Consider the following 16,984-nt stretch of genomic DNA (forward strand, 5'->3'; position numbering starts at 1 on the left):
TCACTTGTGCTGCATTAACTCTCATATGTAGGGGAGACCGGGGGCAGTTGTAACATTTTCCTTCATAACTCGCAGTTTAATTGAAATACACTCATAAGAAGCATATACAATAAATGTGCACTGCTTAATAATGCTACTGATATATTTTAACGAATAAGCTTCGTACAAAAGCTCAGCTTGATGAATTATTACATTAAAAATAAAGTTGGAAGTTACTTTCAAGGTTGCATTGACACATTTCTACTGTTTATTTAAGCAAATTTGAGTTGCCATGGCATCTTAAGGGTGATAAAACGCAATATCTTCATAAACAACTCGAAGTAATTATCATCTGAGTAATCCTAAATATTAAATCAACACCCAAATATTACCTGGATACAATATTTGCACATTTAAACGTGTTTTTCTACTAAAATATCTGCTAAATGATGATTGTCTTTAACCTCCTTTTATAAGAGAAAGCATATGTTGATGTGTTTTTATGTTTACATTTTAAAATGTAAAGTTGAGGCTCACTTCTATAAAGAGGCTTCAGTTTATACGCAGAGACCGTTTTGTTCCCATTCAGAGAAAGTTTTCCTCTCGCTCGTGACTGTAGCTCCTCTAAAAGAGTCCAATTTGGGGACACAGGCTGATCTCTGATACGGACCAAGTGCCATCTGTGCCCAATTTCCTTTCAGCTCGTTGGATTATTGAATTTAATGATATGGGTGATTATCGACGAATGCTTTGAGCCCATTAGGTGGTCGTGTGAAACACTAATAGTGTTTGTGTCACGTGTCCGCTTGAGAGACGGGGGGGACAGACGCTTTAAAGACCGCGCGCCGGTCATCTCATTCACGCTGACAGACAGAAGCAGAAGAGCAAAGTCTACACTCGGAGGGATCATCGCTGCTGATCCGGTTTGATGAAGCTTGAAGACAAGAAGAAGGCTAAACTATGAGAAGTTCCTCTCCACACGCGTAATTACGCACGTCAGTTTTTCCATCTTTAAAGCGTTTTTTCTTGAAAGGATGCTGGACCCCAAGGACTGTGGAGTGACAATGACGTCCACTCATAAGATTTCCTTTTCTATTATTGATATTTTGGATCCGAACAAATTCAACAGCAAAAGGGTGAACGAACTTTCCATCGCAAAGGAGAAGTTTCCTGCGCCCAATGCAGAGGGAGCAAGTGTGGAGTCGGAGAGCAGTGCAGGCGGAGACTTCAGAGCTGAGCGCGCGAAAGCAGGTAAAGAAAACAGACATTTAACAATATAATCGATGCCTATGGATGAGACGTTTACGTTATTTTCTGCGGGGTTTTTTTCATATACAGACTCCTTACAAATTCCGTATTTATGCACCGTTAAATCTTTACACTATAAAAATTCACCAGAGTAAAACAAATGAAAGAATTGGTATAAAAACACCCAACAAAAACTTTCTCTGCGGGTCTAAACACCAGCAAGTGAGACGCTATTTTCTATCAGATTTATTCTCATCTCTGTATGACCTTCCCTTAATTTCCAAGGCTGCGTTTCCTTTCAAGAAAGCCACAAAGGCTTCTGCTCCCAGAGCCCCAGCGTGTGATTGGCACTGGGACAGGCAGGCCAGATAATTGTTTAAATCGTCCCATTGAGGATGCCTCTGCGCGCTTTGATCGATATCCCATTACTGCATCCTGCATATCTCCCTCCAGCACCTTGCAGGTACAAACTTCACACCCCATCCATGTCTGATCCTAAATATCGTTCGATTAAAACTTCCCTTTAAATAGATGACATTTATCGACCCGTCCGCAAATATGAAACTCCATTAGCACGTCACGGCTGAGGTGGCGGAGCTGGATTTAGACGGGATTTCTTTTCCGCAACATGACATTTGAGGCGCTGTGTGGTTTATAAATTATTTAAGGATTAGCGACCAAGTCTCCCCTCTTCTACTCGGCATCTATGCTCCGTGCCGCTCGAGCGACCTCAGGATCCTAATCAAGCACTTTACACATGTCAGCTTCAGGCCTCCTGTGTTTGGTATTTAAACCTGCAGCTCCGACAGGACAAAGAGGAACAACACAGCACGATGAAGACATACTTTGTTAGACAGGTCTTCACCTTCAGCTTTGAGATCTGACAAATGACTTTTCGGGAGCTGTCCTTTCAGCACCACGGACTATTTAGCTCATTTGTAGGCCTTTTGGCTTATTGCTAATAAACACAGACACATGAAAAGTTAATGTTTACGTCTATTAAATATTCATAAATCTAAGAAGAACATTTTAAAGAACCACCGGGGAATGCTAGATGTTATCCTTCAAAGTAAAAGCACTGATTATGACTCTACCCTTAAAAAGATTTTGGCACACACACGAATTGAAGAATTATAGAGCCTTAAATATCAAGCACGTGCCATGACCACTTTATTTTCGACCTAAAAATGAAACACTAACAAAGCTTGTTCTAACAGTATAAGTTCGATGTTGGGTTTGCTGCAGAGTTAAGCAGAACGTGAGCTAACTTTTCTTTTCTATTTACAGAGGAAGAGACAGCAGATGAACATGCTCCACCCTCCAGGCATCACGCAGTCGTCGCCGACCCCCTTCTTCTATCCCCACAAGCCGAACCAGAGTCGGAGCAGGACGGCGGAGAGTCAGCGGTCACCCTGCAGGACCCCTCACCTCACAAACGGCGGCGCCAGGACCAGGCCTGCGCCAAACCCCGGCGCGCAAGAACCGCCTTCACCTACGAGCAGCTGGTGGCTCTGGAGAACAAATTCCGCACCACTCGGTACCTGTCCGTGTGCGAGAGACTGAACCTGGCTCTGTCTTTGAGTCTGACCGAGACGCAGGTGAAAATCTGGTTTCAGAACAGGAGGACCAAATGGAAAAAGCAGAACCCCGGGGCGGACAGCACCTTGCAGCCCGGTGGGTCAAACCCTCTGGTCAACGTCAGTCCGAACGCCTCCACGTGTGCGGCTAGCCCCGCGAGCTTCCACCAAACTTTCCCCAACTTTAGCCCTGGGAATGTGATCTTCCACACCGCGGGTGGAGTTCCGCTTTCTACCACTGGAGGGCTCCTGCATCCCTTCATATCCAGCGGTTTCGTGCAGCCAACTTATTTCAATCCACATCTATGAAAGAAGTGAAGACTCTTGATACTTTTGATCAAATCTTAAGGGAACTAAAAAACCTTCAAAGTGGGAGGCTGGCTGTCTTTAAAGATTCATCATGGACCTTTTCCAAAACGTGAACATAAAAAAGGCCAAAATGTGACTGAGCTGAACAGTTATTTAAAACCTGGTGCTGCTTAAACTCTCTGACAGACTGCACCACTATGCACTGATCGTCACCACGTTTGTTCAAACACCTGCTCACACTGTGTACCCGACACCTCATACACCTCATAATTCTCTGTATAAGTGTATTGTCACATTGCAACCATCCAACACCCGGCTGTGTTCCTGCACAGCTTATGTCTGGTGACATTTATACAACATTACCAGTGTAACTTAATTAAAAAAGCATAAAACATCTGCGTGTGGCTCGTGGATTACAGAGTAAAAAACACTTTAAATGAAAATGGATTATGGGACGTTTTGCCTAACGTTACTGTGGCAAATAGTGACATCAATAATAGGTGTGTAATAGTTGTAGATGTCCTTGTTGAAGCGTGGGGGAAATTACTCTTTGTTGTCTCCTGGGAAACAGAGGCTGAGCTTCTAGTGCAAGATGAGGGATCTTAAAAGACACAGAAGACGTTTAAGAAAACATTTCAATTAAAGTTCATACATGTAGGTGGAACCTAGTCCAGGGGCTGAATTTTAGAAAATCTCTAGGGGGCGCTATGGAGCCATTTTGCCACACTCAAGTGCGCCACCCACAAAATGTCACATTTTTTGCCAGATGTGATGAGCAGGTCAAATGTGGAGAGTTTTTGTGCATGTTAAAGCCTCCAAAAATGCGATTCATTGCAGAATAAAATAAGAAGAACAATAATTCCTCACACTGCGCTCAGGCACTTTGTACTAAACTTTTAATAACTTTTAATGTATTTAATTATATTTTATTTTACGCATTTGCTGTTCTACATTTCAATTAGTACTTTTTTTCGTACATTACATTTCTATCACAGCTGAAGTAAGCGACATTGCAGTCACAGGCCATGAAGATTTGAGATACAAACATAAGAAGAGTTTATCCTGCATTGCTTTAGATTTCATGTGTTTTACATATAAGAATCCAACAGTATGATATGCCGGTGTCCTTTATAATAAGGGATTATTTTAAAGACTTTATAATCTGTAATAATGTCTGCATAAATGGATAAAATATCCATTAAAAATGCTTAATAGATCAATTGTAAGTTATAACAATAACTTATAAAATGTGATTCTAAACTTGTTACCGAACAGTTGCTTATTTTTCACATCCAGTAGACGTGGATCAACAGCAGCTTTCATTCACATTTCTACCAATTACTGCAGGAAATATAGCTGCTAAATGCTACGCTATGTTCACCATGAAGTTGTTAACGGTGTCTTTGTGCTGGAGGGCGCAGCAGTAAAGTTTTGACGCGGACAGCTGTACAATAAGATGAAACTCATGAATCAGGATTTTACATACCTGTTAAATAAACAACATAAAAGGTTAAAACTGCTTCAGGAAGGCTGCAATGGGCCGTTTGAGCGTACCTATTTCTGGAAAAAGCTAAAGTCTGTTATTTATTGACAAAATATTAGTAACAGCTACTCTACAGACATGATCGATTAAAAAAAAGAGCAAAAGGAGGTCAAAGGTCAAAGCATTAAGTAAATATTCTATTGACTTTTAAGGCATTTGATACATTTTAAAACACTAAAGAGGGCCTTATTAGAAAATTGTACCAATCTATATATTGATTAATAAAAGGGGCTGTAGTGAGAGCAAAGATATTTGTTTTGTCTTCAGGACATTTACTCTGCACACCTCCTCCATGTTCACACTGTAACCTTCACTTACACGATACAACCACACAGTGTCACCATTTCCTTTCTTTCTTTCCACATCGTCTCAGCTTACATGAAGACACTAGTGGAAGAAAAGTTTTTATCTACTGCAGAACTGATTTATAAGGCTTTTTATTATTGGTAATAAAGAAGTCTTTCTTTATCACATTTATCTTATATGTTTAGTGACGCTTGATTATTCAATACATATTCTGATTGACAAGTGCGGCCTGTTCCTGATGACCGAGAGGTTTAATATAAGGCATACACTCGTTCCCATTTTACAAAAGCACGTGAGTTAATCAAAGTATCTAAAGGAGAAACTGGAGGATTTTCAGCTGGGAAAGTTTGCACAGATACAATGTGCAGAGAGAAATTAGAACAACAGATAATTGCCTGTTGAATCAACGCACTATTGGTGTAATTGCTGAAGGATTCTGGGGAATACACTCGTCTATTGTGCTTCATTTACATCATTTTGAGTGCAGCAGGTGTACGCGATTGATGTAACATGTCATGCTAAGCTACCTCATTGAAGCTAATAGAAGAGCACCAACAAAAAAAACGATTTGGGACAACAGCTGTGTGAAGAGTTTAAACCCAGTGTCAAACCAATGTCATTAATTGGCATCTTTCAAGTGCGTGTTGTGCTTTACTTTAATCTGCATTACGCTGGTTGAACAAGCAGCTTCTATCCCTATATCTGCAGAGAGTGAGCACGCAGCTGGAGGAAGAGACAGGAGAGGAGCAGACTCAGAATGACTGGTAGGCAATTTTCTCCTGACATCAGTTTGACGGCTCGAGGGCTGACAAGCATCCTTCAATTAGATGGAATTTTCTTGCTACTGTCAAAACCCGGCGAATGTCAACCTGTCGCTGCCGTGCTGCCGTTAGTGTACCTGTTGTTTTTGCATACAACCCCCCCCTTTGCACACGCGTGCAAAAATGCGCAACGCACATTAACCACATGTTTTTTGATGTCTTCGTTCTGACTTGTGTGTCGGATTGTCCCCGGAATTTGGTTCAGGCATATTTTTCATTCCAACAAGGCCTGGCAAGCAGCTGAAGGATTTGACAGTTTTGATCAATACAGTGGTAAATCCGGCATAAGGAACCCATTCCGTATTTTGGCTTGAGGCAACAGTTATACGACAATGTGATGAATAATTTTGAAGGTGGGGGTCTTTTTGGTCCGGGCAAAGAGGACGCATGATTAAAATTCATGTTGGGGAAAGCTCTAGGACAAGGTCAGATGTTAATAGTAACAGTGCTTTCATGTCTGCGTGTGTGTGTGTGTGTGTGTGTGTGTGAGGGGTGGTAAGGGGAGAAAATTCCATCTCCAGCCCCTGTTCCCCGTACTTATCTTTTGCAGAGAAGCGAGTGGGAGGCTTGAATAAATAAAATGCTGCTGAGGATTTCCTGGTATGTGAATGTGTGTGTGTGTGTGCTATCTTCAGCTATGGTGGCCCACAGGGACCGGCATCACTTCCACTGAGGTTCACAGGTCAGATGGGAAGAGCTGGCGGTGGGCTGGGAGGTAAAATGAGATAGAGGAAGACAGAAGGAAAAAGGAGTTTTTTTATAAGGATACAGCCACATGTTTTTCTCTTTAATAATGTATGGTTTTAGTATTTTATTTATGATTACTCACTCATATTAGACATTAATTAGGATTTAGTCCTTGGCTCAGCTACTTTAAAACGGCTTTTATGCTGATTAAATCCTGCCTGGTTGCTTAAACCAGCAATTTATATCGACTCTTTATGACCTTATGAATATAATATGGTTAGCTGCTGAACAGTTTATTATTTATACATCCAGCAGGTATGAAGAAACACAGGTGTTTCATTCTGAATGTAAGTCAAATATTCAGCCTCTTTAAGCTCTGTTTTTGGTCACCACCATAGACTGAATAAAAAGATGGACGTCATCACAACTCATCAAAAGTGAAGCTCTACCGCCCCCTGCTGACTGGCTGCAGTATAGTCCATAAAGCCCACCTCCTCCATGTTAACAGATGGGACGTGAGTCAAACTATAAAATCAATATACATGTCAAATGGGGCGCTGGTTTAGCTCTGTTGGTAGAGCAGGCGCCCCATTATACAGAGGCTACAATCGTCGACACAGAGGCTGCAGGTTGGACTCCCGTCCTCGGCCCTTTGCTGCATGTCATCCCCCACTCTGTCCCACCACATTTCCTGTCTCTCTTCAGCTGTCCTATAAATAAAGACAAAAATGCTGAAAGAGGGGGCGGCTGGTTTAGCTCAGTCGGTAGAGCAGGCGCCCCATATACAGAGGCTACAGTCCTCGACGCACCGATCGCAGGCTCGGCTCCCAGTCTGCCGGTCATTTGGTGCATGTCATCCCCCACTCTCTACTCCACACATTTCCTGTCTCTCTTCAGCTGTCCTGTCAATAAAAGGCAAAAATCCCCCCAAAAAAACTTGGCCAAAAAGTAATCTTAAAAATGAAAAAATATATCAGATATATTTCTCTCAAACATTGTTCCTGTCATTAAAGCTAGTTCTTATCATGCTAAATTATGTCCAAGTGTTCATTTTTTAAAGCTCCTGCAGCCGATCTGATCCGTATTAGCAGTGACGCTACAGTCATTGAACTTCAGACCAACACAAAAATCTGTTCTGCTGTTGTATGTGTGAACGTGAAGGATCTTTGCTGTGTTTTTGGTAGATTTTGGTTAGCTGACGGGACCGTATAGGCTATATCAATACCACAGCTCCGCCAGCCGATCTTTACTGCGAAGACTCCGACTCCAAGATGGCAGCGCCCGCTGCAGAGAACATCCTAGCTTCATTTTTGTACAACAAGGAGGTGGAAATCTCTATATACAGTCATTGCAAGAAATACACAGCACTTTTGATGTTACATGCTCCACATTCTCCGCCAGCTGGATAAGTACAGTGGTTGCATTTTACTGGACACTACTTGTAAGAAATGACACTCATGAGAGCAGTGAGACTGAACCAAAATAATAAAGTCACAGGCTGTGAAACCAAAACAAGGAGAGGAAGGACGTTAAATGCTAAATAGAGCTGAGGGGAAAATTAACCAACAAAAAAATTAACATTCAAATAGAGTGTGGAGGCTCATTTTTAGCAGTCAAACAAAGGTCCAAAAAATTTCCCCCAAAGAAGTAAGAAAAACAACATCCATGTCCACTGTCTATTCTCCAGGGATTGGATTTAAATTGTCCAAACAAAGCAAATCAAAAACAATAATTCATAAAACCTACAACAGCGCATAACGAGCTTTATAATTGCTCTAGAAAATGGAAGCAACACAACTATAACCATGTTGGCTATCTCTCTGTGAATATCCAAGCAGCTTCTTCCGTGGTGCAGAGAATCCACAAAGCTGGTTTATTTATAAGAGAAAATGGCAGCAGATCAGATTTGCACCTACACACTAAATGCTTCTATTTCTCTGAACATCATATCATTATAGTGGTGTTCTGAGGAAAGTATGTGGGCTGTATGGGAATTTTTAGAGAGTAATCCTCTTTATGCGGCAGAATACAGTCAGGAAGATCTGAGAATATCAATTTGAGCTTGTTATGTTTAATATCTAAAAGTGTGTTTGACTGAAGGATGAACTTCCACTCTTACTGAACACCGCCCCAGGTTTTTATTATTAATGTTAAACTGAAGCCAATTCTCTCAGAGCTCTGGCGCTTCTAATATTTATTATATCGCACCAACTTTATGTATCAAGGGGTGCAATACAATAGATTCCAGTGCTTTCTCAAGTATATCTCTCCCGTTACCTTGCTGTGAGCACTCTGCACGCTGGGAAATAAAGAGAGCGAAGACGAGCTAATGCCGGTCCTGGAGAGTTTTTAGACATCCTGCTTCTGCTCGAGTTTTCCTTGACATCTCTCGTAGGTGCTTTATATTTCAGCGGCATCCGACAGCGCAGCAGGGACACCCGCAAAGGCAGGAGGAGATAAAAACTGATTTCTTCAGTACCAAGTGGCAGTCAGGCGGCAGAAGGAGCCAACTGGTAATGGTCTTTTAATCAGCTGCAGAAAGTGAAAGTCAGTGGAGGTTTGAAGATGGAGGGCGAGTCCTCAGAGGTTGAGGGCTGCTTGGGAATTCAGACGTGAGCGGTGCTGTATCACCTTATCTCTGGGTGAGTTCAATGACAAACCTTGGAAGTCATAAAAACTTAAAAAGCACCAGTACTAAGCAGCAGCAGCATCAGAATTAATAATGAAAGTAATTGTCTTAGCTTTGCAGGGGGCCAGTTAACTTGTAGCAAGTGCTAATGATTATTAACAAAAAATAAAATAATAAATACTAAAATTACTACAGAAAAACAAGACTCCATTACATATAAATAATTGAAATGAGTTACCAAATTTACAACACAACACAATTAATTCTGTATACTGCATACAAAAAGGTATAAAACAACCACAAGCACTCACGGTGCAGCTAGCTAACAGCTGTCTGCCTGCTGTAGCTAACGTTAGCCTGACGCACACGGCACATGACAGCTTACATTTAGCCCACATCGCTAACTTACAGTATGAATGTGGCTCATTCAGACAGTCCTCTTCTTCATTGTCCTTAAACTTCATGTTTTGGCATCATAATCTCTCTGCCATGTCAGCAATTAGCTTTCTTGTTGCTAGAGTACATCTCTTGCTCATTTCTCTTCAATAACAAATGTAGTGCGGTCCAGTTGTTTGCCACGAATTGATTGTATTCCACTTCAATTTCAACACTATTTTGATTCATTTGAAACACATTCAAAACACACACAAATTATAACCTACCATCTGTTTTTGCCATGTCAAGTTTACAATTCTGCTAGCTACAGGTGTGCTAGCTAGCAGCCTACGTTTACATTGATTGTTGTGAGGGTAGCGGCTGCACTGGCAATCACTACAGTGCATGTCTGTGATGAAGCCTTAGCTCGATTATAGCGCCATCTTCTGGGTAAAATTCTGTAACATTATAAAATACCTCACTGCATTTTATACTAGTATATTAGTCGCACTGGTATAAAAGACGTAGCCCACTTTTTTGATTAAAAAAAGTATTAAAAGTGCATCTTATACACCAGGTTTTACGGTAACTCCTAGACAGGAGACTGTTAGAGTAACATATGTTTAAGTTGTACTTGCAAACAAACACCAATCTAACAACAAGCAGTAAAGGTCAAAGGTCATCATCACTCACTCGCTTTAAGACGATGCCAGCCCCCACTTGTGCTGCCATTGTAATCTAGAAGACATTTTGAATATCTTAGCACAATTGTGTTATACCTCATGCCAGAATATTTACATCCTATTTAGCACCACCAGCTGTTTGCTTCATTTAATTCCTCGAAGCTAAAACCCAAACTGCCCAGACGTCAGACAGCTACTGTGTTTGAGAAAGAATTCCAAGCGCTGCCTTCTGCCTGCCTGCAGTCTGTCATCATTTCAGCTGCATTATCCAGCTGTTCACCGCCATTAGGAAATATTGTAATGAAATGAAATTTCCAAGTGTTTAAAGTCGGTACGTATCCTCTTTTCCATATTGGTCACTAAATCAGAGTTTCCTTTTGTTGTCTTTGGGATTGTCAGAGGAAGTGTAGTGTGTTCAGATTTCCATAGAATGTCAGTATTTTGTCTCATTCTGTCTCACTTTCCCCTTACTCGTAGATTTCTTTCTGCTATGATGAACAAGGTGGTTTTCATAGAGGAATTTAAACAGAAGGGCTTCGCAAAAGGCAAAAAAGTTCCCTGGCTGTGTGTGGCAAAACAATTACAGCAGCGATCATGATTTAGAGCGAGGCATCAGGCCTGATTTGACTTCAGGGGAAATATTTGGAGAACTTCCCAGTTTGGGGTTTTTGCTCAAGACAGACCGGAAATGGCATGCCAGTGTGTGAGTGATGTGTTGGATAAACTTTTGGCAGGATACGTTAATGAAGCTGGTCCATCTTTTCCCCCCACTCGCAAATCTTCTCACTACACGTTGTAATCTCTGCGCAGAGGCTAACGTGGACACGCTGATGTGATTACAAGACCACTGGCACAGAAGGCAAGCGCTGGATGAAAACAGATTTTCCAAGGAAACGGCTTTGCGGCTTGGGAAATGAGAGTAATGTGATTTAATCGCAAGTCAAAATGAGGGGGGATTCCAGATCCTGGAATCAACTTGAACTCTGGGTTGAACCCAGGCAGCTCTGACAGGAGTGTGTCTCCTATCGTCACTCTTCAGAGACTCTTGTAACATCGGGCCTTTAAGTATAAAATCATCCTACTGTGTGATCAGCTTGAGCTTGTGACAGAGACATCATTAGTGAAATCCTCTGGTGGATCCGCTCTTTAAGAAAAGTCCTGTGATAAATCTTATATGAAGTCTTACATAATGGATTTCGGGGAGGATAAATACTGAAGTTGGGCTCAAGTAAAAATCTGGTTATTAATGGAGCCACTAAAAATGATGCAACAATAGTCAGCCCTGCGCTAATTACTGAAACTTTCTCTCATTGACTGGTTAATATTCTCTCAGCTTCTCCGCTCCCCAAACACTGCAGCTTCACCAGATGTGTTGTCTCACTGATCTGATGCATTCAAAGGTCAGCTGTGCTAATAACACAGAGGAGGGAAGCGCACTGTTAATTACAGTCTGTCTTAAAGTCAAAGACCGCAGTGCTGCAAGAGAGCTCGTCCTCCCTCACACACACACACACACACACACACACACACACACACACACACACAAAGCTCCAACACGTTCATTAGAGGGCATTATCTCGGCTGCTGACTGAACTTATGGCAGGCTAATGAACTTTGTTGCTGCTGTTAGACTTGAAAACGAGATGCAACAGTTGTGCCTCACCTCTCATGAACTTATAACTTTTGTTAAGTTTCTAGGCCAATGTTTGTTCATAGATTCTGCAACATGTGAGACAGCACGCGCTTCATATACGTACAGATGAGGGGTGTTTTCTTCTCGCGGGCCTAAGACCAAGAGCAGGATTAAACGCAAGTAAGTTAAATTAATTTTGGAACCTCTATAAAGGTCATAAAGTTTACTCACATAATGGTTAAAATGATATACGACAGTATTTGCATAAACTGTTGCTAGGAATAAGAGACATCACAGTTTAAAAAGTGATGATTCTTAGCTTAAAGGGTCATTACTTGGATTTTGTGGCACCAGAAACAAGTACCTACGTGCAAATGTAAAGCCACATGTTTCTCTCTGTCAACTCTTTAATAATACATCAGGCTTTTTAGCTGCTAAATGCTCCCCTTTGTTTGCCAGCTTGTTGTCTTTGGTGTCTGTTTGGTGCCAAGCTGCGAGAGCAGGGGGCTTTTTAAGAGCTCTTACTACTTACTGCTGTGCAGAGGCATGTCCACATTTTTGACACTCAGGTGGCTCAAGTGGGGCGCTGGCTTATTGCAAATCTCATTTGGAAAAGGCAGCTTGGTATTGTGTTTTATTATCAAGTTTTACGAAGGTAAATATGACGCAAGGTCCCAGCTTTGACCAGGCAGAAAGGCAGTTATATTGTAGGAAATGAGGTGGCTCCTTGGATGGCCCGTGCCAGTACAGGCATTTGGAAGTTGCTGGCTAGACAGCTGAAATTAGAATAAGTTTTGATTCACTTTAAAGCTCTGAAAATCCAAAGGGGACATTAATTCAGGTGATGAAACTACCTCTTACATAAGGGCTTAAATAACTACAGGGTCATTTGATCGTGCTTTTATCAAAACATTAATCATAAATTCTTTAAGAAATATTTTTTTGGCTTTTGACTTTATTACATAGAACAGCTAAAGAGAGACAGGATATGGGGAGTCGAGAGTGGGAGATGACATGCACCAAATGACCGGCAGACCGGGAGTCGAGCCTGCGATCAGTGTGACGAGGACTGTAGCCTCTGTACATGTGACACCTGCTCCACCAACTGAGTTTAACCTGCGCCTCTTTGTGTGCATTTTATTAAACTATATTCTTGCTAGCAGCTCTGTGAGGCTCTACTAGCCTGCGCAAACAACATGCAAACTTTAGCATGCTAACGTGCTCGCAATGACAATGACATTGGTTATATGTAGTTACTAAATCATGTTTGCCATGCTTACCATCTTAATTTAGTGAGTTAGAAAGTTGCACCATCAGTGATATTCAGCTGTAAACGTAAAGTAAAGCCGAGACTGGAAGGAATGTCGGAAGTCAAGCGGGAATTTTGTCACGAAGCAAAGTTTTTGGACAAATTACAAATGTCGACCTCTGTGTGACACTAAAGAAAAAGGTCAAGAGATCAAGAGAAAAGTGACAACAAGTCTCTGGAACGTGAATGGCTGTACCACATTTAAAAGCAGACTCACATTACCATCCCTTGAAAGTGATGTATTGTTGTGTTTGGACGTGAGAACATCTATTAACATAAACCACATGTGAAACATTCAAAGTGATTCAGGTGACTCTGTGGGGAAATCATCATAAAAACAGCTCGTGCATCTCTGGTATGTGAATGAATCACAAACAATTTAACAGAAATTAAAGGCAATTAGACTCAGAGTCTCATGCATATGGATGTGCTCTGAAGGGAAGGCAGTTTATTCAAATGAGACTTTATCTTCATAGAGCAGCGTCAGTTTCCACGGGCTGGCTCTTTCACTTGTCAGAAATGAACCATCTCACGTCTTATAAGTTGCTACCGGTGGGAGCGGCAAAGATGAACATCGTGGCAGGCCTCAACATTTCATTTCATTTCTCTTATTCCTTTCCGTTTATTCCCCTGCAAGACACAGATGTCATGACGAATGTCGAGGGAGTTTTCTCCCGACAACAGACTTAATTTGCTTCCTGTAAAGAGGGGGGAAACGTGTCGGGGGCAGGGTTTATAGAGGAGGCTGAGTTTTTTAATGAATTAGATGAACTGAAAGGATTTAATTTCTTTATGAAAGGTCTTTTCATGGTGTTACACACATCGCTGCGGGAACTTAAACTGAAACTGGCTATACGTTTTGGACTCACTTTGTTGTTTGGTTGGATTTAATATTGTTGACACTTCAAATTCACAGAGCGGTTGAAATGGAGGCCAACAAAATAAATACATAGTTAGGTCTTTTGAACATAAGTTAAATGTCACGCTTCTAAAATCACAGACAAAGATCTTGTTAGTAGTAGTTTGGTACGAGCAGCATTCTCTATTGTTAAAGGGTGCATTAACTTGATATCAAAGTCTATGATATCTTTTTCTCCATTAACAGGGGCCACAAAAGTTCAGAATCAATAGGCCATACTTTGTTTTGAGTAAAGCACACTGTTGTGATCATAGAGGCCACTCAGTGTGCAGAATGTGGTCTGTTAGCTTAATTGCTATACTATAATTTAATGAAGGGGGTAGGTGTCAGGCAAAGCGTTTAACTGCACACTGCCTTTGTTTACATTTTCCAGGGCAAACATTTAAACTGATTTATACATATGAATGTTAAAGGAAGCAAAAAGCAAAAACCGCCACTTAAGCATGTACAGGATCAAATCAGCAAAGAGGTAAGAGGTAAGTCCACAGGGGGTGCCAAAATCAACACAAACTTACAGTAGCTTTAACCTTTGTTTTTGTAACATCGGAGCTGTTACTATCCTGGGTTTGTTTGAGTTAGTGTTAGCTTAGCTCTCACATCAAAGCATACAAGTAAGTTAAAGCAAAGAGACAGTCAAAGTTTGTTTCAGTCACTTGTAAAAAGTTGCATGTTTGTTTCTTTTTTTCAAACTTACCTTTGTTTGTGCCTTTGTTCCAGCATGCAGGGCTGCTTCTAAAAAAGGCCAGGCCCAGCATTTCCTGCTTTTTATGGTGTTGGTGATGTCACTGGGTCGTACCAAGTGTAGGGGTACCCTATCTTGAAGAGTGATTATTTTATGTTTATTACATTCATCTTGTGGAGATGTGAGAGAAATTACTTACCTGTTAAAAGTCCACTGGGTTAAGTAGCTGAGCGAAGGCTAAAGGCAGGATATGTTTTGATTTCCTTGTCTTAAGGTTTAGGAATAAGTCCACCTTCTTGGGGAGCGGTACAAGCAGCTGCAGTCGATGGGTTGATTGAACAGCCTATAAAGCCTGGTGCAGTTGGCTCCTGCGGGAGGGAAAGGTGAGGCTGTGCTGCCTTTAACATGTGTCTTATTCTTATAAGTTAATTCCTGTAGGGTCTTAGAACTTTTTGGTGTTTTTTTTGATAAGTTCCACGTTTTATGGAAATCACTGTAAATATACTCACCTCCGGGAAACCAAGAAGTTTGTTTGTTGAAGAAAATTACTGAGGAAACAGCAGGAAGGCAAGTTAAGGGAGATTTACTGCACCACTTTCTTAAATGATTTTAAGTACTGTAGCTTCCTGGTTTTTCCTAACACCTTAGATTAGGTGTTTTTTACAAAGTTGTCGTCTTGTGATGGCAAAAGAAGCTGCAAGTCGAGCCCACAGATGTACCAAACGTATAAATTGAAGGAATATGCGGCCTGTATTTTGTAAATAAAAGGATGAATACAATTGTATCATATCTGCGTGGACCTGCAGTTCAGTTTTGTTTCAGCAGAGCTTGTAGTTTTCTCATTACGCCTACCGTATCATTGTGAAACATCCCCATTGACTCCCACTCACAGAGAATGAGTCACAGCAACTAATGAAGAAAACATTCTCCATTACTGTAAAACATTACAACCTCATTAAAAAAAGGGGCACTCACCTGTCATGTGCATGTGTCAGCTCTTCCAGTAATACTAATTGTACATCTTGCATAACCTTGATTGCACAATATTTCACAGAAAATCATCAGCATTTGTCAGTCCGCTAAGAACAGGTTGTCCTTGTGAATAAAAGTATGATGGCAATATAAAAGTTTCACTGAGAGCTGGTGGATGATAAGCTTCAAAGACACCTATTCACCACACTGCTCAAGGCCATACTGCGCCTTGTTTCAATACCTTTTCATCTTTCTTTTTAATTGACAAAGGTCAAACAGCCTTTTAAAGATTAGATAATAATAAGGAGATTATTCCAAGGTTGAGTGCTTGCTATGTATTCAAAGAGTCTGGTTTGTTCATAAGAATGAACGACTGTGACTCTGCCAAGGTAAATAAATGCACCATTTGCAGGAGATGGAGCACATGTTATGGGTCTGATTTCTGTGGGGCTTTATGAGGACACTGGGGCCATTGTGGACATAATTTTGACATAAAGTGCTTTACGGTATATAACTGAGAACGCTTAAGTTAGAGGTAGTAGCCAGGGAATAGGGCCAGGGTATATGATGTGCACAACAAAATGTGTGCAACAACAATCACAAAGTCACCAAAACAGCATCTGTGCATCTGATCTTAAAAAAACGCTTAAGCTGTAACGATATGATAAAGCAGATTCATCTTTTGTTACTACTGAAACAGCCATACATAACCCCTACTAGCTAGCCCGCCAGCTGTAGCTAACATTAGCCCACGATACACAGCACACAACAGACTTAGCTTACTTTCAGCACACAAAACGAACTTTTGGTCCCAGGAACCTCTCTTCAAGGAACTAAATGGTTCCCGTGGCCCTATTTTTGTCAGCGTTCCCACAGCAGCCTAAAATCCCGGGAAGATTATGCAAATCAGGCCAATGACATATGGAGAAGCAATAAAAGTAACTGGACTACACCGCCAGCTCAGTAGGTGGCGGTATGAAGAAGATGAAGGCCATACAACAAAGATGACGCCATAAAGCGCTACACTCCAGTTAGCCTGTTAGCATGGAGACTCCATCTCAAAGCACTATGATAACAGTGAGGTTGCAGCTGCAGTGTTATAAACATGGTGGGTGAAATAAAACGCTGCAAGTTCTCGACCAATCAGAGACGGTCCGCACTGCAGGCCCCACCCTGGAAGTTCCTAGACCTTTGGATAGTACTCAGTCCCCGAGCAGGGACTTTGCATGGGGTAAATCAATTTCTGCAGAACTAAGCAGAGCAACATTAATTTCACAGGTTTAAACCTGGAGGTTGGAGAGTTTGTTGATTC

The 16,984-nt window shown here is 41.4% G+C and overlaps 1 protein-coding gene across 1 annotated transcript; it reads left to right on the forward strand.

Annotated features, from left to right (window-relative positions):
• The first annotated feature begins 1,013 nt into the window (after nucleotides 1–1,013).
• On the forward strand, nucleotides 1,014–3,113 carry nkx1.2la (NK1 transcription factor related 2-like,a). Its single transcript, XM_069659272.1, has 2 exons — nucleotides 1,014–1,230; nucleotides 2,515–3,113. Exons 1-2 carry the CDS (start codon nucleotides 1,014–1,016, stop codon nucleotides 3,111–3,113), a joined length of 816 nt encoding a protein of 271 aa, XP_069515373.1.
• Nucleotides 3,114–16,984: the final 13,871 nt, after the last annotated feature.

The sequence above is a fragment of the Semicossyphus pulcher genome, unplaced genomic scaffold (assembly GCF_022749685.1).
Source record: "Semicossyphus pulcher isolate SPU_LCO1_2020_fin unplaced genomic scaffold, fSemPul1.0.p SCAF_12, whole genome shotgun sequence".
NCBI lineage: Eukaryota > Metazoa > Chordata > Actinopteri > Labriformes > Labridae > Semicossyphus > Semicossyphus pulcher.